This window comes from Vidua macroura, chromosome 1, assembly GCF_024509145.1.
Source record: "Vidua macroura isolate BioBank_ID:100142 chromosome 1, ASM2450914v1, whole genome shotgun sequence".
Taxonomy (NCBI): domain Eukaryota; kingdom Metazoa; phylum Chordata; class Aves; order Passeriformes; family Viduidae; genus Vidua; species Vidua macroura.
In genome coordinates this window covers 22,504,254-22,527,350 of record NC_071571.1, presented here as the reverse complement: position 1 = coordinate 22,527,350, position 23,097 = coordinate 22,504,254, and the positions used below count along the sequence as shown (strand labels likewise).

Genomic DNA, 23,097 nt, shown 5'->3' with positions numbered 1-23,097 from the left:
GCTCAGTATTGAGTCGCTCTAATGCTTCTGAACTGTAGTAGCCAGGAGCAGCACAAAACAGAAGTGAAGCATCAAGAACCACTACTATCCTTCCGGAGTGCCTCAAGTGCCTGGGACGCCCAAATGAATTTCACAGGTCAGGAGGCAGCATATTCTCCAGCTGACAGCACATCCTGCACAGCAGATGGGAGGGCAGGAGTTTGACTTATCCCTCCTTTTCAGAAGGGCTGGTTTAGGGTTTTGCAATGCTTTTAAAAATTATTTTGTTTCACTCAAAGCAGGAGTCCTATAAAATTATGCATCTAAAATGCAGTATACATATTTTAAACCTAAGGCATCTGAAATAGTCTGGTGATCAATATCAAAAGGTAAAGTCTTTCACATTCTAGTAGCTACTGTTTTCAACAAAATTAATCAAAAAAAACTGCATCTGTATGAGACTCTTTTATTAAAAATACATATCTTCTGTTTCACATAAAAAGAACCAACACTTAACACAATTTAAAGAAATTGGACAGGAACTACTTGAAAAAATACAGGTTCCTGTAATCCCAGAGCACCCAACCTTACTGCACAAGCTACAAATTAAAATCTTTCTGTTCAAGACCCCAAGTGCTTGTCATGCACAGAGCAGTGCCCAGGAAGGTGCAGCTGGTCAGAGCCAGGGGTGCTAACTGCTCCCCAGAAGCTGTTCCCTGGCAGACATACCTGCAGGACACATGTGCTCCCTCCCAATCCAGGGAGGCTTGGTGCTGAGCACGATGGCAACCTTAGCAAGAAAAAATGTTGGAGTGGCACTCAGCTCAAGTGTCACAGGTTGGCCGTGTCTTTCTGTAACAAAGGAAATACAGCACAGCACTTCCAGGTAATTTCACTTAGGACCCAGCAGAAACATATTAACAGCACTGATGAAAGAAAACCAGCTATGCTTCAGTCATAGAACATGATGCAACAGTCTTTTTGCTAACTGAAACCTACACTGGAATCCATTATCTTCTGGAGCCCCACTTTTCATAACTCGTTCATCTCTGACTTTTGGAAATCCACAATTTTCAAAGCAACAAGTTATCAGCTTAGGCAGCAGCAAATACTAATTAAAAGTTCTGTGCATAAAAATCAAAGTCAGAATACAAAAGAGCTGTCAGAGGCATCTGCTATTAAAGTGCACAGAAAACAACACTGGCTAAACTTATATTCTTGTAGAAAGCAACAGTTTGCCAGGCTGTCATTCTTGTTCTGGAGATGCTGAAAATTCAGCTCCTTTTTAAGTCACCAAGAGACATAATCATCAACTCTTAAAAATTATCAAAATGCTTTGCAAATTCAGGCTCAAAGAGCGTATCAGATGCTGACTGTAACATTTACTGGCCAACGCATAACTGAAGCAAGGCACAAAGAAGAAAAGACACTGAAGTGATGCAGAAGCAAGATGACATTAAATCACAAACCAGTGGCCCCTTTGCTTTGACCTTACAAGGCATTAAAGGATATGGGCAGCTAAACCAGCAACACTGTTGAACAACCAAACTAACAGTAAAGCAAAGTTGAGTTTTGAAGAAAAAAACCTGGCTTGCATGTCATTACGCCTGTTCTAATCCCATGCAAGTCATGATCTGATTAGAAAAGATACTTCATACTCTCATACCCTGTAAACCTAAGAGAGTATCATGTTTAGGCCTTTAGAGGCATACCTCCTTACATATTCTTTATTGTCTACAGTGGTAATTCCTTAAGACTGCTGTTTAATCAAGCACTATGTTAATGGCCTGTCACTTTACTGACTATGCTGGGAATTATGACAGAGATCAGCTTCCTCCTTCAGCCCACTGAAGTCTGAGATCTGCCAGCTAAAACACAATCCTTCTTTACATACTGTTATTTCACAAATTTTAACAGACCAAGGTTTAACCAGTCCAGTACTTGTTTCTATTTCTAACACCAGGAGGAGGAAACTAAATGGTTTTCAGGACCTTGGATGAATTTTCAGAACTGGAATTAAAGAAATAGATTTGATTTTTTTTAGAAATACAATTTTTTTTCTGAGATTAATCAAATGCAAATACCCACTAAGCTCCAGAATGCCACCAATCAAAACAGCTTTCCTTACTGGGATGACATCTCAATTTACCAAAACCTGAGAGAATCAAATGCTTGCTTTAATTATAGCACTCTTCAACTCACCATCATGAAATTTTCAAGTAATGTCAAAACCCATATTGAAGAATTTGGATCCTTAGGGCTCACCTGCTGCTCTGTATTTTAGAAGGCAAAAAGTGATTTAAAGACATCCCAGGCTGGGAATTTACAATCCCTCCTCATCCTTGTAGAGCTACACGCTGAACCTCAAAAGTTATTCAAAATCTCATCTTACAGAAAATAGGAATAGGAAACTTTCTGCATTTATGAGGTGGCAACAGGCAAAATAACTGGATTTTAAAATAGCTGAATTTGAAAGGTGTTAAAGAACCAGGCTGAAAAGGTTAAGTCTTAATCAGTAATGAAATAAGCTACAGCATGAAAAGTCCATCAACCATAAAGATCAACTCTGAAAAAAACACAAGCTCATTGTTCCTTGTATATACACTTTTAAAAAAACATCTAGATTAAAAAATCTCTCCCCAGGGTTATAATTCCCTTTTCAGAGAGATGTTGTTATAGCTTGTATACAGTGTTTCAAAAGAATCTTTCTTAAGTCTTCAGAATTCTTTATGATTTTCCTAACCCTTTTTGCAATGAGTGACATTTCTCTCCAGAACTTAACACTTTATATCATACTTGAAAATCCATTTTTAAGAAGGCCTTCAAATAAAACAGTCAAGGTTCTTATCACAATTTTTAAATACTAGTGTTTTTTAGTTTTAATCACAAAATAGATCTAGTGAATTTGCTAACTTAGTAAAAAAAAGACTAGAAATAAAGTTCACAAAAGATTTCTAGCCTCCAGTAAGTCACAAAATGCTATTACAGCACAGAACAACATTCTTAGTTAAATCAGTTTTATTCCTTCTGACAGCTACTTTGAAAATAAAGGGTAATTTGGCACTAATTCTGTTACAGAAGTTCCAAAGCAGGTATCTGTTTGTGTGTACAGTGAAAAACAAAGAACAGCGCACAGAACTGAATTAGTCTGCCAAATACCCTTTTCAGATATCACATATTACAATATGTGGGTCTGGATGAACAAGAAACTCAGTGAATCCCTTACACCCAGTTCCATTGCCTGCATCAGGACAATACACAGGTGCAAGGGTCTTACAATGAGATCGGAATCTAGGAATAGCTTATTAAATTTCAAAGATGTTCAAACCTCCTTTGACATCAGCAAGCGAAAGGATGGATGCATACAATTGTTAGTGTACTGTCCCAGTATTAGCAGCAACTGCAACTCAGAGCTCAGAGTCAAAAAAAAAGAAGGGAAAAAAAAAAAAAAAAAAAAAAAAAAAAAAAAAAAAAAAAAAAAAAAAAAGAAAGGTGGTCTGGAAGTAACAAACAGACCAGAACAGCAACAGACTTGCTGAACTCAGGCCTCCACAGCTTTGCACCTTGGGAAACTTGAGTTTACAAAGGATTATGCGGCAGCACAGAGAATCAAGCCTGCAACGTTCATGGCTTGAATGAGCACAAGAACTTGGCTTCCAAGGCTTTGTCTCCTTAAGATGAATGTGTCACAACAGGAATGTCAATTTCTACGGCAGAGAGGCGAGAACGTGCGGAGTAGGGCTGAGAGGCATAGCTGTGCATGCTGGGGGCGTGCGAATACAGGGGCTGCCAGAAAGGAGAAGGGAGGCTTTTGCATGCACAGTACCACAGGAACAGCAGGATGGAAGTGAAAAACAGACCGCCAGCACTGGCAATGGCAATAAATACAGAGATGTCAAAGCTGAAGACGGGCTCGTATTTTCTGTTCAGATAATTGTTATAAAAAATGACCCAGATGGACGGAGTGAGACAAATGGCACAGGCAAGCAGGAACAAGAGGCCGGCCACGAGATGGCAGCCTGCACTGTTTACGAGGCACTTGGCCAGTTTGACGTTTGGCACGCTCGATACAAAGGCTGTGTTACACATGCCAATCATGCAGAGGAACAGAGCTGAGACAGCAGTAAACATACTCAGAGGAAGGGCAAACTGAAGAACACGCAAATCCAGCTGATCAACAGCCGTGTACCACTGTGGGTCATAGATCACACAGTCTCTGCTCCCATCAAAGCGCGCACACTTAATCCAGAGTCCAGTGTAAACGGTCACATTCCTCTCATTCTTGTTGTATGTGTACAGTCTCATCTGCCTCCAGTTTGGAAGCAGAACTGCTGCAAGGAGCCCAGCTACTGAGGCTGTTCCACTGAGGAAGGCCAGTACGGTCGCTGCATGAACATCTCGGCAGCCCATATCTGCCCTCAGAGGTTGTTTCCTGCAACTAAAAAGAAAAACATAAATGAAAACAATGGACACAGTTGATTTTTGATTTTAATAAACTTAGATGAAAGCTAGTAGGCACTAACTCTGTGGAACCTTCTTTGTCTGACACACTTAAGACAGTGGTAACATTGTCTTAAAAACCACTACATTCACGCTTTAATGAAATGTCAGGTTATTCACAGACTTATGACTTCTCAGCTGACAGACTGCTGAAGTCGCTGTGTTCAAGATGAAAAAGAAGCACATTTGAATCTGTGAGTCTACACAGCCATGATTTAAGTTCACCTGTCCTCAACTGGCAGCTCCCTGTCTTTAGCCCAGATACAGTATCAGAGTGCATGCTTAGTCCTACCATGCTGCTGCATGAGTAAAAGGGAGTTGCTTAAAATCTGCATCATTAGACTGGCAAGGAATGCATATGTAGGCAGTTATACACATTTTATATAGGCCAAACTGTTGACAAGAGCTGCGAGATAGTGGCGGAGGCTCTGTTGAGTAACTTACTATGAATTTATCAACAGCAACTAACAGTTCTGCCACACTACTCCTCCCTTTCAGAATCAACTGTCCAAGCACACAAACAATTACAGAAAGCAGATGACTTTTCAGCTTTCACATTTTCCACTCCAGAGCAAGTGTTAATACTGCTTCCTTTTCAATACAACCACTGTCTGCATACCCACTATAGCCTCTTGCCTGCAGAGATGCTGAAAACAGTCTCAATGATGGGCCTTTACTAAACAAACAAAAACTTTAAAAAAGACTCAATTCAAGTTATCAGTTATCCCTTCTCTGCATGACAAAGATATTTCAAAGAAGCCTAATACGTAACAGGCACTGAGCATTTACCCCAGAGTGTACTTGAAGCTGGACACTAAGAATTACAGTACCTAAAAATGAACAGATACTTTGTAAATTCTCACTGAGCGCCATTCAGTTATAACTTCTCCTGAAATTTCTTCCCAATTATTATACTGCACTGTGCATATCTGTCAAATGTCCAAAGTCATAAACCAATTCTTTAAGTACCAGAAGTTCTGCTTAATGCATATACAAGTAACTGAGTATCTTTATCACAGAAAGGTTATAGACATGGTTGCAAAAAAAAAAGGCAATTGGATCTGATCCCTCACTTTCCTTTTATACCTGCAAACATCCAATGACCAGGGAGCTCCAGTTTTCAGATAAGGAATTCCCATTTATACTGGAAGCACACTAAAAGCATTATCAAGCCATACAACTAGCCAGCATTCTATTGATTTATAGACAAATAAATGAAGTTCAATTTGTTTCTTAAGAAACCATTAGGCAATTATTTTATGCCATCTAACACTGAAGAATTGCACTGGAATGTGGACACTTTAAGTGCTGATCACAGTCTAGATTCTAAAGAAGCATTCTGGAAAGAATGACAACCACATTTATGCTAAAAACTACCTTATCTGTCAAACAGACAGCATTATATTGTTGCTAAGGATAGTTGAGTGTGGGCAAGCTTCTCTTCCCATGGCAGTAAACTTTTCAGATGGCAGGTCATTAACAGGATAGCCCCATGGTAAGGGGACCAGAAAAGTATTTGCATTATGATTATTTTAATATGATGCTTAACCCTAGCTTCGGTAAGGTCAAAACAATAAATTTGCAAGAAAATAGAACTATAACAAATGAAATTCAGGGGTAAATCTAATATAGCATCATGTTTTGTTCTCCTCAAGCTTGATGCTTTTGCTCTTCCATAAAGAGCTTGCCTTTACTTGGATAAAACTTCCATGCAGACAGGGCATACTCCAAGACAGAGCTATATGTGAACCAGCTGGAATAAACACGACTGATCATTTTCAGATACCTGCTGCTTATGAAAATTCATCTGCAGTAGTAGATTACTGCAAATAGGCAAGTTACCCACCATCCCTTCCATCAGGGGAGACCTGTCCCATCTTGCAAATACTGCTGACTTTGATTGTAATTATAGCTTCAGATCCCTGATGAAGACACTAACAAAACAGATGTTGCCTTAATTAGATGGCTTCAGTGCACTTACCAGCAATGTCCTCAAATCAAGAAAAACCTTAGCAACTTCTATAAGTAGGAAAAGAGGTGTTACTGGATCTAAGAAACAAAACAAAGAAAGAGTCAACATCACATTTGTTTAATGCAATTTTAGCAACAGCATTTACACTGCAATTCAGGAATTAGGAATATCAGCTATTAGGCCAACTCCATCACCTTCTACAATTTGTTCTTATTTAAAAGACACAACTCAAACTACTTTTTTTTTCTTTCTTCAGTTTTTCTCTCCAGAGCTTGTTCTCTATCTATTCATCTCAAAAGACAAAGGTGCAAAAAACTGCTTCTCTCATGGGTGTTCCAAGACACAGAGTTTGGATCCTGAATTTTATGTTTTTAGCAAAAAATCCGTAAGTCATATAGAATGATTACTGCAGATGTTAGGTTCAAGGCTGCACTTAACCAGCAGTGAGGAAAGGGTGCAATGATTATTTCATGTCAGAAAACAAACGACAAGCTCTAAATTGTTTATATATCTTGTGGGTCTCTTTTCCTTCCTGCCTTCTACAGGAAGGTTTCAAGGAAATTGGAGAAAATCAGGAAACACTGGTAATGACTTTTCTATGGCTGTCCAGCTTTTCCAGAGGAAAAGATCCTCTTGTGGATTTTCTACACCCACATCTAAGTCCCAAGACCAAATCTGCAGGTCATAATAAGTAAATCACTTTACTACTGGACACCATCAGACCTCCGTGTATGTCAGTATGCAACTGTTAAAGTTTACAACCTAAAGGCGAGTTTGTTGGGCTAACATGTGCAAAGACAGAGTGTATTCTACCTATATCAAACCCTGAAATATTATAAAATTCACATATGAATAGGCTCCATCACCTACAAAAACATCAAAGAAATTCTTCTATCAAATTGTCTAGGCAAGAAAGAGACTTTACAACACAGTCATGAACCCCAATTTTTTCACTGAATGAGAAAGAGGGCTTCAGATTTGGAAACTCATTGATACAAATACTACTGCACATAAGACACAACTGCAGATGCACAGCTTGAAGCAGCAGCTTTTGTTCACTAACATCATTGATGAATTTTCAAGCTGTCTGTGCACTTTGTAGCCCAAGCCAAGATAAACACGCAGACCTCCCTCTGCAGGTTCACACCCATGAACAACCATAACAACATAATTAAGTGGAAAATTACCGAAGGCAAACAAAGCTGTCAAAGGGAGCTGTGCCCAGCCAGGAGTCCCTCCCATTAAATGATGAAACCTGTGTTGTAATAAACAGATGCAGAGCAGCTACGGCATATTCCCCAATACCAAACTCATTTCTGCAGACATGGAGTTTCTTTTGGTTTTCTCTTCCTCTCTTTAGTCCATCTGATTTTAATGTCTATCCCTGGTGGTGTTGAACAACTAGGGACCTCAGCCACTTGTCAACTAGTTGTCCAAGGGAAGAAAGCACATTTTGGCCAGATAAAACCCTGCCTTGCCTTAAATTCTTGGCTTCAGCTTCTTCCATCCCAAGGATTTTAAAGCTGTACTGTGCAAAGCTCTTATATCTGATCCACAGAAGCTACCAGTCCTAATAGCACCCCTTAATAGTGACAGATTTTACCCCCTATTCTAAAGATCCATGTTGCTGTAACAAGACATGCTGGCTGAAGCTGGTTAAAAACTGGTAAATCATTAAAGGCCCACAAGATAAAAAAATGAAAAAAAAGACGACAAAAAGCACATTTACTATAGACAAAATTCAGAAATGAGTAAAACCAGCTCTGTTCCCTTGCATGGCCTTGAGAAGACCACGGTCTGGGAAGCATCACTGTTTTGTAAAGCCCTGTAGGAGAGAAGTCACAGAATAATTTATCAACACAAACAGTTGCCTAACTATCCACAACAGCATGAGCAGTTTAAATTTTTTAATGAGTTTTGACTAACTGGCCACCAGAAACTGGAGGCCTAAAGCTCACCAGTTTCAAGGGATTGGTTCAGAACCAATACCACCACTCTTTTTTTTTTTTTAAATTCTGGGAATCAATCATGCAGTTCCACGCTCTCCAAAACTCCTTTTAAAATTAAATATAGATGTACCGGGTTAGAATTAACGATCCTAGCTAACAGATTAGAACTTCCAAGAAAAACTTGGAGCAGGGGTAATTATTTTTCCGACTGAATCGGGAAGAGCAGCTGACGCACGGACAGAACAAACAGCATCCCCCCGCGGAGCACCGCCGATCCCCGCCCGCGACAGCGCTCCGAGCCTGCCGCAGTGCGATCCCGGACTCGCGGGGAGCCGGGAAGCGCCGCAGGGCCCGGGATGGCCGTGCCGGGGCCGTGCCCGCTCACCTTGCCGCCGCGCACAGGAGGCGCCATGGCCGCCGCTCCGGCCGCGGAGCCGCCGCGCTGAGGGGAGGCCGCGGCCGCGCGGGGCCTTGTGGGGCGGGGGGCGGCGCCGGCGCAGTGCGGGCCCGGCCCCGCGCACCAGAGCTGCCGGCCGCCCGGCCGCGCCCGCCCGCTCGGGGCTCTCCGCTGCCCGCAGGAGCGCAGAGCTCCGCGAGCTGGGCCGGCAACGCCGGTGCTCCAAAACACGTCCCTCCGATAAGGCAACTGACCGCAGGTGGGAGGAACCCGACTGCGGCAGGTAGCTACGGCCCACGGCGGACAGCTGCAGTCACGCCATGCTGCCTCTTAGTCCAAACACACTCCCACTCCCCCCCTTAATGAGTGAGGTTAAGATCGGTGTGTTCACAAAGTCTGGAAAAAACAAAATGCTATTATCAGCTATGAAATAGCCTGCAGAAATGGAGGCTCAGGGGTGATTTTATCATTCTACAACCCCCTGAAAGGAGGTTGTAGCGGGGGTCGGTTTCTCCTCTCCCAGGCAACCAGCAACAGGATGAGAGGAGATGGCCTCAGTCGGTACCAGGGCAGATTCAGATTGCACATCACGAGGAATTTCTTCACAGAAAGGGTACCGGGCTGCCCAGGAAGATGGAAGGTAGAGGTGTTTAAGGAAACAGTGGACACGGCACTGAATGCCGTGGTCTAGTTGACAAAGTGGTGTTCGGTCATTGGATGGACTCAATCTCACAGGTCTTTCCCAACCTAACTGATTCTGCAATTCTGTAAAACGGAGTATTAAAAATTGACAGCCTATTCTTCGCATTAGGGAAAGCATATTAGCCCCAAACACAGTAAAATTAGAGGAAAATCACAGTAAGAACCAATACCAATGATAAAATAAATGCATTATGAGAAACAATACCTTTCTTCCCAGTGACTGCTTTAACAAAATTTAAAGAAGCAGGGTATGATACATATATTACAAAACAAAACTAGACCAAACTAGAAGGCTTTGATGTATTCAATCTTTTTTTGCTTTACAAGCAATTTAATAGCTTTAAAGTAGAAACCACCCTGACAATAAAGGACTTCTAACTTTTTTTAAATTAAAATGTGAGTGTGCCTTCTTATAATACAAAATCTAGAACATTAAATATTTCCAAAAATGTATAGCTCTGTTGAGAAGAAGCAGTTTTCTTCACCGAAACGTAACATAAACCCAACAACTCCATAAAAGGAGGGAATCACAAGTTTGGAATCAGGATGTATACAACTAAGATGACTACAATAGGCACCAGCAGGTGTCAAAAAAACCTGCAGCATTACAAATCAGTCTTGCTTTTTGTGCTCCTGCAAGTTACTTCCTAGCAGCCACTGATATGTGTTTTCCTTTAAATCCTTAAAACAAACAAAACCCCAACAATCCAATGCCTGTCACAACAACAGAACTGGTTCACCTTAGAAGGCCCAGACCCTGGAAAATTCCTCCATCAAAAACTCCCCTTGGTTCTTCTCTTGCCCACAGGACACCTAGAGTTGTTGAACTTGCTCCTTTGTGCAAGTTATACTCCCTCCATTCCTCTCACTTGCCGAAAAATATTCCAGGAATCAGCAGTTGTTAAGCAGTGCTTTGAGTTACACATACTTTGGTCTTTATATTGTTGAGCTTCGTAGGCAACATAAATTAAAAAAACACCTTGTCTCTTTCCCCACTGGGCCCAACCCAAGTGCCAAAACAAATGGAGGGAAGCAGACAAATATGGAAGAGAGAACAATTAAATGGAAGGTCTGCACAACAAAGGCCTCATGTGCATAGTTAAAATATTAAAATGTGCTGGATCCATTCAGGAATGCCAGCTTCTATTCATTTGTTCTTCTTTGGAAGTCCGTAAAAGCAGGAGTTTCTTTTTCCGGTATTCTTCATTCACCTGCTCTGCTTGCTCATCTATGGATTTTCTTAGACATGTTTTGAGTTCCTCAATTCCTTCTCCAGTAAATGTAGATATAGGAATCACTTCTCTGAATTCAAGAGTATTTTCTGGAATCATTTCTTGCTCTAGTAAATGAAAGAAGTCTGAAAAATTGTATTAAAAGAGTTAGCACAATCCCCAAATACTGTATCACTACAAAGCCCCTAAAATCCCATTAAATGCAGAAAATAAACTTTAATAAATTACAGTTATAAACAGCAATTAATATACATATTACCTGCTTAATTAGTCTTCTAGAATCTCAGAAGACAAGCAGTAATATAGCAGTTATACCATTCTTAATGCTGCCATGAGAAGATTCTATACACTTCCAACGAGTACACAGAAATCCCAAGCTGCAGAATATGGGAGAATATGGTCTTAAGCCTTTCTGGTTTCTACACACTCCAGGAAAGAGAAAGCAATTCACCTGAATGTAATTGCAAGATTGAAGTAAACCTACACAGACCTGTCCAGAATTTTCATGTGTTTAGGCCAATGGTATATATGTCAGTGCCTATAAGGGGACCTTCTATGGAGGTTACTCTTTTTCCAGACACCTAGACTGCAAAATTATTCTCCCATATCATGGTTGGGAAAGATCATCTGGGATATCTCTATTTTATTACAATCCTTTCCCAACAGTGAAGCCATTACAAATTCATATAAACAGAGCTCTAAATGCAGGAAGTAATTTTAAACATACGTTCAAATAAAAAAATTAATAGCTGACTTCAGTTTCAAACAACTCTGCCAATGCAGAGTTATCCATATGAGATGTTACAACTACTTTTGATGACAGTTGTTGCTGGAATTTCATTTACCCTGAGGATTCTGTAGTTGTGTCATGAGTTCATCCAAGTTATCCTTTGCACAAGGCAAATCCATTTTATTAATGGCAAGAAGTGCAGGCTTTGTTACAAGTTCCTCTTTGTACAGCTCCAGTTCCTTAAAAGAAAAGTAAATTTCCCTTAGTAAGTATTTGTCTTTTAACAAGGGCTACTTCAATTTTACATCTCCTCTTGCATTTGTTTAATTGCCCAAATAGCCCTTCTTGCCCAAGCAGCTGCGAGGTTGACTCAGGTGCTCAAAGCTGATATATTAAAGCACAGGAGAAAATAATGTTAAATGATTCAGCCATTTTTTTGCTTTCAGGTAAAAAGGCTAGCTCATTCTGAAATGCCTCTTACAAAAAGAATGAGAGTTTTGGTTTTTGTTTATTCTGACATTCATGAACACAAAATCAATTTCAGAAAAACTTCAGACCTATAAAACATAATAAATTGGATAGTGTTATAATTCTTGAACAATTTAATATTAGAAAATCACAACCTGAATAAACTAAACAGCAATACATGAAATTTAGAAGATTCATCAACTTAAGTCACACAGAGATAAATTTAAAGTTACATAATATGTATAATTTTAAGCAGAAGCATAGTTGAGAGATGGAAACAGTGAATGTCTGCAAAGCTGGGGCCTGATGTCTTACCTATGCTGGTCTATGCAGTAAGGGCATCAAGGCAGGGCTTTAACTGTAACCACATATTTCTACTTCTTGAAATGCTAGTGGATTGGAGAACTGAAAATGATATGTCTTTTTACCTTTACTTGACTGTAAGAAATATCCCACATGCTGCATAGATTAATCAATTCTATTAATAATTATGTGGTACCCAACATAAACTAGAGCGGTTTAACCTGGACAAGTGAAAATAAAGACTTTATCATTTTGGAGAATCTCTTTGTTCACTGGCCTTATATTATAAATCCAGAAGACAAACTGACATTTGAATGTTTCTTGATCAAAACTGAGCCATTTTCTTGACTCAACACATAACTACAACTGTCACATAGGAAGATGAGAACATACCTTTGTTAGAAGCAATATCGTTTCAAAGGCTGTTCTGAACTGAGTCTTCATAGACAGCTGAAACCCAGAAATATCAACCTGAAAAAGTTACATAAAAACAAGTTTTGTGGTGTAAAATTATGTTACAATATCAAGGTACTCTCCATCAAGTACTTTGCCCTAGAATGTCCATGGCAATTTGCTCACTCCTGGCCAAGTAACAGAGGAAACTATACAGCAAAGAAACATCGTACACTGGAGGCACAAACTGCTTAATTCTGATACAGTGTTTCTCAAAGGTCTGGTTTTTAAACTTCTTACAGGAATTTTGCAGAAAAAAAAAATCATGCTTTTGTTATGCTTGGAACACTTCATTGTTCTAAATTAATTGGAAATTTTCAATGATAAATTCTACTTAAGAATCTACTTAAGAAATTTTCAATGATAAATTTTCAGTGATAAATTTAAGTGATAAACTTAAGAATTCTACTTAATTTATCATTAGTCATTTGAGTGGTCCATTCTGTAAACACAATTACAGCTGTATTTATCATAATCATGCAAATTATAACTTATTTTCTTAATTCCAACTATATTGCAATTGAGATATATTTCATTTATTGCACTTTGATTTCAATAAACTGTACATCTTATTTAACTTACAACTAAGAGAAGCTGCTTGGTTCTCTCTACATGTTTGAGAAATTTGTGGCCCATTCCTTTGTTTGCATGTGCACCTTCAATCAGTCCTGGGAGATCAGCTACTGAAATCTAGGAAAACAAAAGTTTTAAACAAAATACTTCCAGTAAGCAAACCCAGGGACTTTAAACTGTCAACAGTGATTATCATTCTACATAAACAAAAGAACACAGACAAAATAATATGCATTGGCTGTTTCAATACAATCTATCATTAGAGGCAGATTAAACAAAATGCTGCTATTGCACAGACTTGGTGCTCCTCATGTTCCCCCTGTCTATTTCTTATAGCTGTCTGCAAAGTACAAAACAGAGGGTAATAATACCTCAGCAGAGATCTTACAAAATTTAGCTATTACCTGAGAATAAAACAGACTCTGAAAGGTGAGCAGCTTAGGCTATCACATTTGTGTAGAATTCAAACTGTCACTGAGAAAGCAAATAAAGTCTGTTCCTTGTGGCTACAGAGTATCATTACTCCAAATACAAACCCACTTAACACTGCTCTCCTGAGCAGAAGAAGATACAAGAATTTGATTTCTGCTCTTCAGCTCAAATGAGACTTTGATTAATCAATCAGCTTCCAGGCAGAGCCCAGCAAAGACTGCCACAATGGTCAGAGACCTTGTCATTTTTTTCAGCTGGTTGAGAGGGCTGTTGGACAGCTGAGGAAGACCAAAAAAAAGAGCAGAATGATACTGAAACCCCCAAAATAGCTACTCAGTAAGTCACAGAAAGCTAAGACAGAGTGAAGGAAAGAAGGAAAGCTAAGACAGAGTGAAGGAAGTGGTAGGGTCTTCAAATCTATCTAATGCCCATTTAGACAGCAACCGGATTAAATTGAACAATGCCTGAAGCCAGCATACCATAAAATTTCCAGTCTGCTACTTATTGCAGAAGGGAGTTTAGATACTCTGGTAGAAAATGTACATAATTCTGCTCTGGTACTGAGACCTGAAACCCAACTCAGGTACTCTACTTCTGTGTCCTTTTTTTTTCCAAGCAGTAATGACAGACAGCACTAGGAGACTTGCACATATTTTCTTTTTTTATATTGTACTAAGATAAAATGAGCAAATTGTTACATATCTCTTTAAAAATATCAATGTTCTGTAGGAAAACATGAGTCACTGTCCTTTGAGTAATACAGGAAAGACACCTCAATTATTGCTCTTAATTACATTGCTTATGTTTTGGTTTCAGCAGTTGCATTATGGAGAGTACTTCCTCATATTCCCAGAAATTCCCTGTGATAACAACCCCTAGTTCCCTTGACTTCAGAAAACAGGTATTTTGTCCATATAGTTCCTATATAGCCCCCAACACTGTGGTATAAAAACCATGAACTGTAGAAATGGCCAACAATAAGAATCACTGGCTGTGGTAAGAAAAAAACTTCAGAAAAGAAAGGCAGGAGTGCAAGTAGATCTCTTGCTGAAGAAAAATACACCAGTATGAGCAAGAGATCCTCATTCATGGCAGTTTTTTGAAAGGATTATGAAAAATCCCGTTTATTTGCAGCACAGCTTTCTAGGATAAGCTAACCTAAACTACCAGATAAAATGAATATATTTAAAAAAATTCCCTTAAGACATATTGCATCTCTACAGGGGACCAGACAAACTAAACTTACTTTCTTTAATATGCACTTTATTTGAAGTTTGTTAAATGAAGGTTTCAAGCATCAGCTACTGAATCTCCCTAGCATTATCAGTTCTGAAAGCAAAAACAGTACTTTTTTATCTTTTCATATCTGAGGGTTATGTTTTTCTGGTTAACTTATCTGAAACCCTTTAATGCACTCGCCTTTTATCTTCAAAGTGATGAGTACAGTGCTGCATGTATCATACACTTCAAAAACAAAGTAAAAGCACATCAAAGAAGATTTAAGCTTGAGGAATGAAAATGTTTGCTGCAACTTTTAAGTGAAGCTGGGGTCCAAAATCTATTAGCATCTCTAGTCTCATTTAGCACTGGTTTCCCCATCAGTGGATACTGTAGAAAGAATTCCAGGCACCACACAATTATCTGACAACTTTTATCTGAAGAAGCTGGGTGGAGCAGACTTCACAAAAATTTAAGTGGTAGGGCCATAAGTCCACCAGTCTTTCACAACCACAGCCTACCACAAAAGGAACTGGACCCAGCTGTCTGACGTCTCAGGTAGTGCACTATCCTGGCTGTTCAGGTAATCACTATCAAGTCATACTATTTCAGTTTTTAATTAAAAAACCCAACCCACCAAACAAAAAAAAACCCTACGCCCCAAAAAACAAACCAAACCAACAAAAACCCCACAAAGACAAAAAAAATATACTAAAAGAAAGAACAGTCAACATTGAAAGTCATAACAAGAAGTTACAGTAGCACAGTTAAAATCACAAAACTCCCTGCCATTCACTCAAGTAGATCTTCAGCTATTGTACAAATCTGCCACTGTTTGCATTCTGAAAATTACTCACTCAGTCCAGAGCTCTCTGTACAGGCAACTTGCAAGAAATTTGCTTCTTCTAAATAAAAATAACAGGCTGGTCTCTGAAACAGTGATTTTTTTCCAAGTCCTAAACTTTTAAGAGTATACTAGGACACAGCACTCTCAATTCCATAAACAATTTCATACCTCTAAGATTGTAAGCCAGGATTAGAACCACAGAAAGAAGGTAAGGGAAAATGACAAGCTATTTATTAAAGTGACTTGAAATAAGTTCTACATCATAATACTGTATTTGGCTATGAAACTCTCTTATTATTACTTCATAAAACAGTACTTTTCTCACAACTCCTGTTAAGCCAGTGTATTTGCATTTGACATGTGCACATTATGGATACACATATGAAAATACCTACAAGTTTTCATTCTCTTTCTGAAATTCTGTTAAGCAACATAAGTAGTCACTCCATATAACTTTAACAAACAATCAGAGTGAAGTTTCATACCAACCTGCTTATAATCAGCATACACGATCTTTCCTAGTTCAGGCTGTATTGTTGTGACTGTGGCAAGGGGACATGAAGAAAACAAAACTGGTTTTAACATTAAAAAATATGTTAAAGTTACAAAACATTTAAATATTGTAGAACTTTCTCAGTGTATTTAAATTAAACAAATGTGCAGTAGCAAAAAAAGGAAATCTATAAATAAATAATAAGGAAAAGGAATAAAGAAAAAGCAAAATAAAATAGATGAAAATTAGACCACAAAAATCCAGTGCTTCACCAAGTCTTATCTCTTTCTGCATTTCTGCTCCAGTCATCCCAAAATGGGAACAGTGAAGGTAAAGAAGTCTCAGACCCAAAAACTATTACCTAGACTATGGATTAGCTTCCAAACAGGGATAAAACAATGAAAGGTAAAGTGAGATAGGACTCTTCAAACTGAGAAAAGGCTGAAGAGAATTGGGAAAGGTGCAAAAAGGTCAGTAGGAATTATTAGTACTAGCACTCTTACTTTTTAATTAAAGAAGATCAGACAATAAATTTGAACTTACTGACAGAAAAACCACAAAAAATTTCTGTCTATTTTTCAGTGGACAGATTAAAACCCCAAAATCTTCTCAGTTGCAAGTGGTAGCAAGTTCTAAAGCATACAATATATTCAGGCAAAGGAACTTGACAGTACATATTCTGTAGCCTGAGGATATTACACACCACAGAGAGTCTCAGTTGCAATAAAAGGGGCTGAGACAAAAATAAATGTTAAATAGACCCTACATTAACAGGTTGAAGCATTATGGGGGTGTATACATGAAAAACTGAGATGAGTAAAGGAACTGGACACTGAGGCAGCAAGTATCTCCTTGAAGTATTTCTTATAATTAAAAAGCCAAGCAACATTGCTACCTTATTCTTTATTTATAAACTTTTACCATAAGCAAGTCAGCAAAAAGACTTCTTGCTCTCGGGAAATACTACTGCTCTAGAGTATGAACTTACATGCATAATTTGCAATCTCAGGTTTGGCATGAGAAATCTTGCTTAATAAGGATGACTTTCCCGCATTTGGAAACCTAGAATGAAAGTCAGGATTGATACACTGAATAAACACCTATATGTTTCCTGTATATTTATTTCCAAACATATTCTTCGATGCTATCAACTCATTTTTGCACTCATTTACTCAGACTATTGGATTTTTTTACAAAACAAACAAGCCCCAGATCATTATGATTTACTTTTTTACATCAAATCTGGATAATTTTTCTAAATCCAACAATGCTTCCTAAGGATGCAGGCAGAAGAGTTATGTAAATATATGTGTAATATATTTAAGAGAAATCTTTCAAAGTCACTCAGACAGAAATACAGCATTACCATCCAGGTATACCTGGATTCACTCTTCACGTGCTATACCTAGTTTTGTAAATTATGCTTGCATTCTAAAAAGCTGTCATGCAAATATATCTTACCAGTTGGATTTACAGTCTCTTAGCAGACACATCAGGGTTTATGGAAGTCTACACTTTAAGTACCAATGATACCTATGCTAGAGTTTATCTAACATAGCAAAGCAAATGTAAACTCAGAGTGAGACTGTGTATATAGACACACACGTGCACAGTTTATGTGTGGTTTTAAGGCAGTTGTATGAGGGATCCTGAAATTAGTACTAACCTGTTCTGCTACCAAGTAAACCTAAAAGAACACCTAGGAGCTGGTCTGTGCACACCTGTCTGTTATAACATCTTCACTTTACAAGGGATAGTTATACCTGCATCCTACAACAAAAGTGTGAGCACCAGCTTTTACAAAAGTGTGAGCACCAGCTTTTACAAAAGCTTCTTCACAGAATACATCTACCCACTGAAATGAAAACCTAAGACTGAAATTGTAACACCTACTTTTTTTAAAGATTAACCTGAGCTGGAAAAGGCACAATAGCTTTGATCCATGTGAAACTTGAAGTTAATCCTGACATCCAAAGGTAGACTACAGTCCTTATTCTTAGCACATACTCCATCCAGAAAGTCCACACAAGACTTGTATTCTAGTCAAATTCACAAATATTCATCTCAGAATGATCAAAGAAAACTCTGTCTACAGTCAACTCAACACAGTGACAAGACAGAAAGGCAGGTGTCTCATAGAAAACCACATAGTCTCCACTTGAATACATGGAAAACCATGGCCTGTTAACAAGGCTGGTACTCTATTACAGGCCTTTTTAAAGCGGCTGTACATAAATCTTTCTTAAAAAAAAGAAAGCAACCTAATGACTCTTTGTTATAATAGGGAAACTATTGAGTGCAGTTTTCATATACTCTGATGTTGAAAGGTGCCTTAAAGACATTCCAGAAGGTTACTCTGGTCATATACTCGAGAAAACACTTTGTTTCCACTGAAGTAGATTATGTTCTTTGAAGTTTAAATTGCAACCTAGACTAACACATCACAACCTGTACCTAAACTTGATGGGCCTTTCTCAAGTCTACATAGTTGTTTTTTTTTCACCTGATCTAATAGCAAACCACTCACAAAAAAGGCAAAAACAGTAAACACAAAGAGATCAAAGTACAACCACAACCACTGGAGGCTGATTCATATTCTTAATAAGAAAATTATATGCTTCTCTAATTGACTGATAATGATTTTTGTGTCCATTTTGAAGGCAAACTGTCAGCTGAAATACAAGATTAAAGAAGCATCAGCATCATAAAACTCCTGTACTTTCACATTGATCAAAACAAGAAAAAAATTCTGTCATGTAATTACTGAAGACCAATTGAAAATTATACAACTTTAGAGAAATTTTATATTGTCAAAATTATTTCTAATAACAAAAAAAAGAAAAATATAGTTAGTGTATCAATCTGTCTTCAAGTTTCCACTTTTCATTGGTACATACCAACTAGACTATTGACACCTCATACTCATCATTTCATGTTTCCTATGTTTTTTTATTATTAAGGACCACAGGGCTGATTTATGTTAGCAGATGCTGAATAGAACAGTATAGTTGTAGTACACTACAAATGTAGGTTGTTGAAAGCTTTCTCCAAATAAAAATATATTTATGTGCATTGCTATAAAGCAGCAACATCGATATGCAAGTCCTACTCTTCTAGTTTGTAATTACTTCCTTCCAACATTAGAAGCTGTTTCTTGGGAGAGTAAGAAACACAGCCTTTGGCATTCTCTTCTCAACTGCTGCTGAAAGGATCTACTTGTGCCAGTGCCATGAAGTTAAACTTGCAATATGCATTTTTTCTTGATTCTGTTTTGCACCTCCTACCTACTTAATAAATATTGTGCTAATAATATTGTGGCCATCACTGCAACTGCTAAATACAATTATATTACTAATTAAGTATTATCATGATTCATGAAGCCCTTCACTCACCAAAACATAACAAATACTTTCAAATGTTAAAATTAATTTTAATAGCTTTAAAGTCAATGTGATTTTTTCAAACTGCAAATAACTTAGGTGACAATACAAATGCAAAATTAACACTCATCATCCAAACTCTCAAATTTCTTTGAAGTTGAATTTGAAATGTACTACTTTGTTTTCTAATATTACTTTTCAAACTACTGTACTTACCCAACTAAGCCAATATCTGCTATAAGTTTCAAATCAAGGTGAACAGTTCTCCTCTGACCTTTGCAAGGTAGAAAGTTTGTAGCCAATGAGCCTCCAAGACCTCCACGAGCTGCTAGGACTCTCTCTCCTGCTGCATTAAGCTCTCCTGAAAATAAATTTGTTAGTGAAAAAACACAATCCCCTGCAGTAGTTCAGTTGTGATTTTCCATTTAAATGTCTCCAGTTATGAGACAATTTTGTGTATACTTCCTTGCAAGAACTGTGCCCTCAAGGTCATGGTGATTTTCCTTGTTTGGCAACAAATGAAAGCCATCACACCCCAGTGTTCTTCTCCGTCATACAGTCACCTCAAGAAAACTGCAGGCAGGCAAAGTATGGCCAAGATGGAGGTTCTGAACCCTCCAGTATTTGAATTCAAAATTGCAAGGAAAATATGCATTGATGGAGATGTGGCTCCCTTCAGATGGTTTATATTTTTCCATTAAGATGCAGACTATGATATCTCCCTTAGAATATTTAAAACAACAAAAAAAAAGCACAACACTTGGATATCTTTAGCCCCCTGATATGCCTGCATCATAAACAAATCTTGCAATACATCCAATGTAGTTAAATAACCAAACCAGGGCAGTTTGGGAATTTAGTTTTAATTCTAAACAGTCCAAAAAGAAAAACTCTGAGAAACTGCAAAGGAACCATTGAGAGCCATTCCAAGAGTATTAAAAGAGATCTTCCTGGTGAGTAAAAAACAGATATGCACTTTAAGTAACCTAAAGTGTTGACATTCAGCAAGGATCTTTGGATTAAGCATTTTCATAATTCAGTAAAGATACAGGGACACTTATTTGGGTTTATGGAGATGTAACTTATACAAGATCATGAATGGTTCTGTGGAGGATGGGTATGGCTTCCAGCCTTTAACACGTGTTTCCAACTGCAAAGGACTTGTATGTAGTGATACAAATCAGCTACTGCTAATTTCTGGAAGGGGTGGGTCCTTGCTTTTCCAACAATTTTTACAGTGTATTTGTCAATTCTTTGGCCAAACAAAATAAAACACAGATGTATTTTGGAAAACATGTAACCATAAAACACCCTAGTTCTAGAAATTCACTAGATGTTATCAGTAAATGTGACAAACATTAGATACCTTAAAACAAAGCAAATGTTCTTACCAATCTGCTTGCCATCATCATCAACAACTGAAATTCCCAAAGGCACGTGAACTTCACAATCTTTTCCTTTTTCACCTTTTAGAGCTTTAACACTGGGAGAAATTAAACCAGGCTTAGTACCTTAAGCTGACATTTTGCTTTCTGGAAAAGTTGTAAATAACAACTTTCATTAAATAGATTCTTACCTGCTGTTGGCTCCTGCTCCAGCTACAAATCGCTTCTGGGGATATTTCTCCCTAATGCTCTTTAAGGTAGTCCTTTCTCGGGCGACGAACCAGACATCACCACCTCTTCCTCCTTCCCCTCCCAGATTAGGATAACCCATTCCACCAGTTCCTCCTCTCACATAGACCCGCAAATTGTCTATGAAGTTGCTGTACTAATAAAACAACAGTTTCAACATCAGTTAATTACGTTCTATTTATATTTCGCTTCATAGAAACGTGTATAACCGCTTGGATGATCTTTCATGGCAATAGACGAAACTTCAGAAAGCAGAGCGTATACTTTTTAATCAATGTTTGGCATGTCTTCCCCGGCAGCGACACCTCACGGCGCGCAGGGCCCCGGGCAGCGGGCCGGGCCAGGCCGGGCCGGGCGAGCCCGGGCGCCGCAGACCCGCGTGTGCCGCCACGGCGGGACATCGCCGACGGGCCCTGAGGGCGCCGGGCGCTGCGGGCGGCACGGGCGGTGCGGAGCGGGACGGGATGGGAGCGGCCCGCGCCACCCGGCACACGGAAACTGCCGGAGAGGCCCCGCAAGCGGGACCGCGGCTCCCCGCCAGCTCTCCCCGCCACCCGAGCGCCGCCTGCGGCACCGTCCGCACCGCTCCCCGGGCCGGCTGCACTGACCTTCCGCAGCGCCGCCGCGCCGCACCGCACCATGGCGGGAGCAGCCGCCAAGCTCAGGCCAGGGCTTGTGGCTGTGCAGAGAGCACGGGGCAGGAGGACGGGCTGGCTGCGGGCGCCGCACGGCGGCAGCGCAGAACCGGCCCCGCTCCGGCCCTCCGGACGCGCAGGCGCGGCCCGGCCCGGCCCGCCCTTGAGCTCCCGCCGCCCCTGCGGAGGGGCCGGCGGCTGCTCCGGGCTCGGGCGCGGCGGGGCCGGGCTCGCTGCCTGACACGGCCGTTCCCGCGCCTCGGGCCGAAGGGCGGCAGCGACGCCGAGATCCGCAGAGCCAGAGGGAGTTAACAAATCGTCCGGAGAGTTACAGAGGATGAGAAGGGGGCTGTGAAACAGGGTCCTGCCTCACCAGTGAAACAGGCCTCGTAACCTCAAAGGAGGGACCCTGGGCAAAGGACCGCCTGTGCTTTTATCGCACATTCCTGTTGAGTCGTCGGCTCCTGCTGTGTCACCGGCCATCTCTTGTCCCTTGGCTGGCGCCGCAGGTCCCCGTACCCTTTGTAATGCAAGGAATTAGTGCCAGTTCACGGGCTTTAGAATCCGGCAGTGGGAGGTGGCGACCACCAGTACACCAAATAAAAAGGAGACTGAATATGTGGACTAATTAGTACAGGAAAGGAAATAATCATGTAAGCAACAGAAGATAGGAATGTAATTAATTACTAGATAATTTGTAGCCAATGAACTGTGACTTTGCTTGCTAAAATGTATATATAGTGTGTAAAGTTTTGAGAATTGGTATGCTTGATTTGTGGAAAACTTCTGCCTCGCACCCTGCGCAGAATAAACTATGTCTCCTTTGGAAAGAAGAGGTTTAGAAACCTGGCCCTGTGCGTGTTTAGAGAGTCCCTAAATTGGCGGAAACAGGAGTGCCTGAGAGGAGAGTCCCAACTGCAGGAGCAGCCAGGTTTTGGTTAACAGCAGCACTCTCCAGCAGCGTGTTCTCCTTGGAGCCTGTGTGCTGGCTCGGGACAGCATCTGCTGTTGGCTGTCCCCATGCAGCTGGACCCTTTAAAAGCTGTTGGTCATACTGCTGGTGTGCTCTCCCTCAAGAAACTGAGCCCTAATCTTAAAATTATGCTAATTTTCAGGATCAGTATGACAGTTAAAAATGCATGGCTTTAATAAGGCTTAAAGTGCTTTGCATATTTTAAATGGTCATGAATAAGAAATTAT

The 23,097-nt window shown here is 39.8% G+C and overlaps 2 protein-coding genes across 4 annotated transcripts in view; both read right to left on the bottom strand.

Moving 5' to 3' along the window:
* Positions 1 to 429: 429 nt before the first annotated feature.
* Positions 430 to 8,862, bottom strand: CLDN12 (claudin 12). Of its 2 annotated transcripts, none has more exons than XM_053989793.1 (3): positions 8,786 to 8,862; positions 6,461 to 6,528; positions 430 to 4,417 (listed from the first exon to the last, which is right to left on the bottom strand). In XM_053989793.1, the coding sequence occupies exon 3, from the start codon at positions 4,387 to 4,389 to the stop codon at positions 3,652 to 3,654; it is 738 nt and encodes a 245-aa protein (XP_053845768.1). In that variant the 5' UTR covers positions 4,390 to 4,417; positions 6,461 to 6,528; positions 8,786 to 8,862; the 3' UTR covers positions 430 to 3,651. The 2 variants fall into 2 exon arrangements, with proteins under 2 accessions (XP_053845768.1, XP_053845777.1); XM_053989802.1 differs by lacking the exon at positions 8,786 to 8,862 and adding an exon at positions 7,639 to 7,660.
* A 788-nt stretch (positions 8,863 to 9,650) lies between these two features.
* Positions 9,651 to 23,097, bottom strand: part of LOC128814170 (GTP-binding protein 10-like) — a 60,126-nt gene continuing 46,679 nt past the window's right edge. Inside the window, exons 1-10 of one of the 2 annotated variants that reach the window (XM_053989775.1) lie at positions 21,871 to 22,046; positions 21,205 to 21,398; positions 21,020 to 21,111; positions 19,845 to 19,989; positions 17,237 to 17,310; positions 16,245 to 16,297; positions 13,268 to 13,375; positions 12,626 to 12,703; positions 11,577 to 11,700; positions 9,651 to 10,856 (exon numbers count right to left, since the gene is read on the bottom strand). In XM_053989775.1, coding sequence (XP_053845750.1) covers positions 10,627 to 10,856; positions 11,577 to 11,700; positions 12,626 to 12,703; positions 13,268 to 13,375; positions 16,245 to 16,297; positions 17,237 to 17,310; positions 19,845 to 19,989; positions 21,020 to 21,111; positions 21,205 to 21,398; positions 21,871 to 21,903 — 1,131 coding nt within the window. In that variant the 5' untranslated portion in view covers positions 21,904 to 22,046 and the 3' untranslated portion in view covers positions 9,651 to 10,626. Of the gene's footprint in view, positions 10,857 to 11,576; positions 11,701 to 12,625; positions 12,704 to 13,267; positions 13,376 to 16,244; positions 16,298 to 17,236; positions 17,311 to 19,844; positions 19,990 to 21,019; positions 21,112 to 21,204; positions 21,399 to 21,870; positions 22,047 to 23,097 lie in introns of those variants that run through there. The other variant, XM_053989779.1, reaches the window with a different exon arrangement.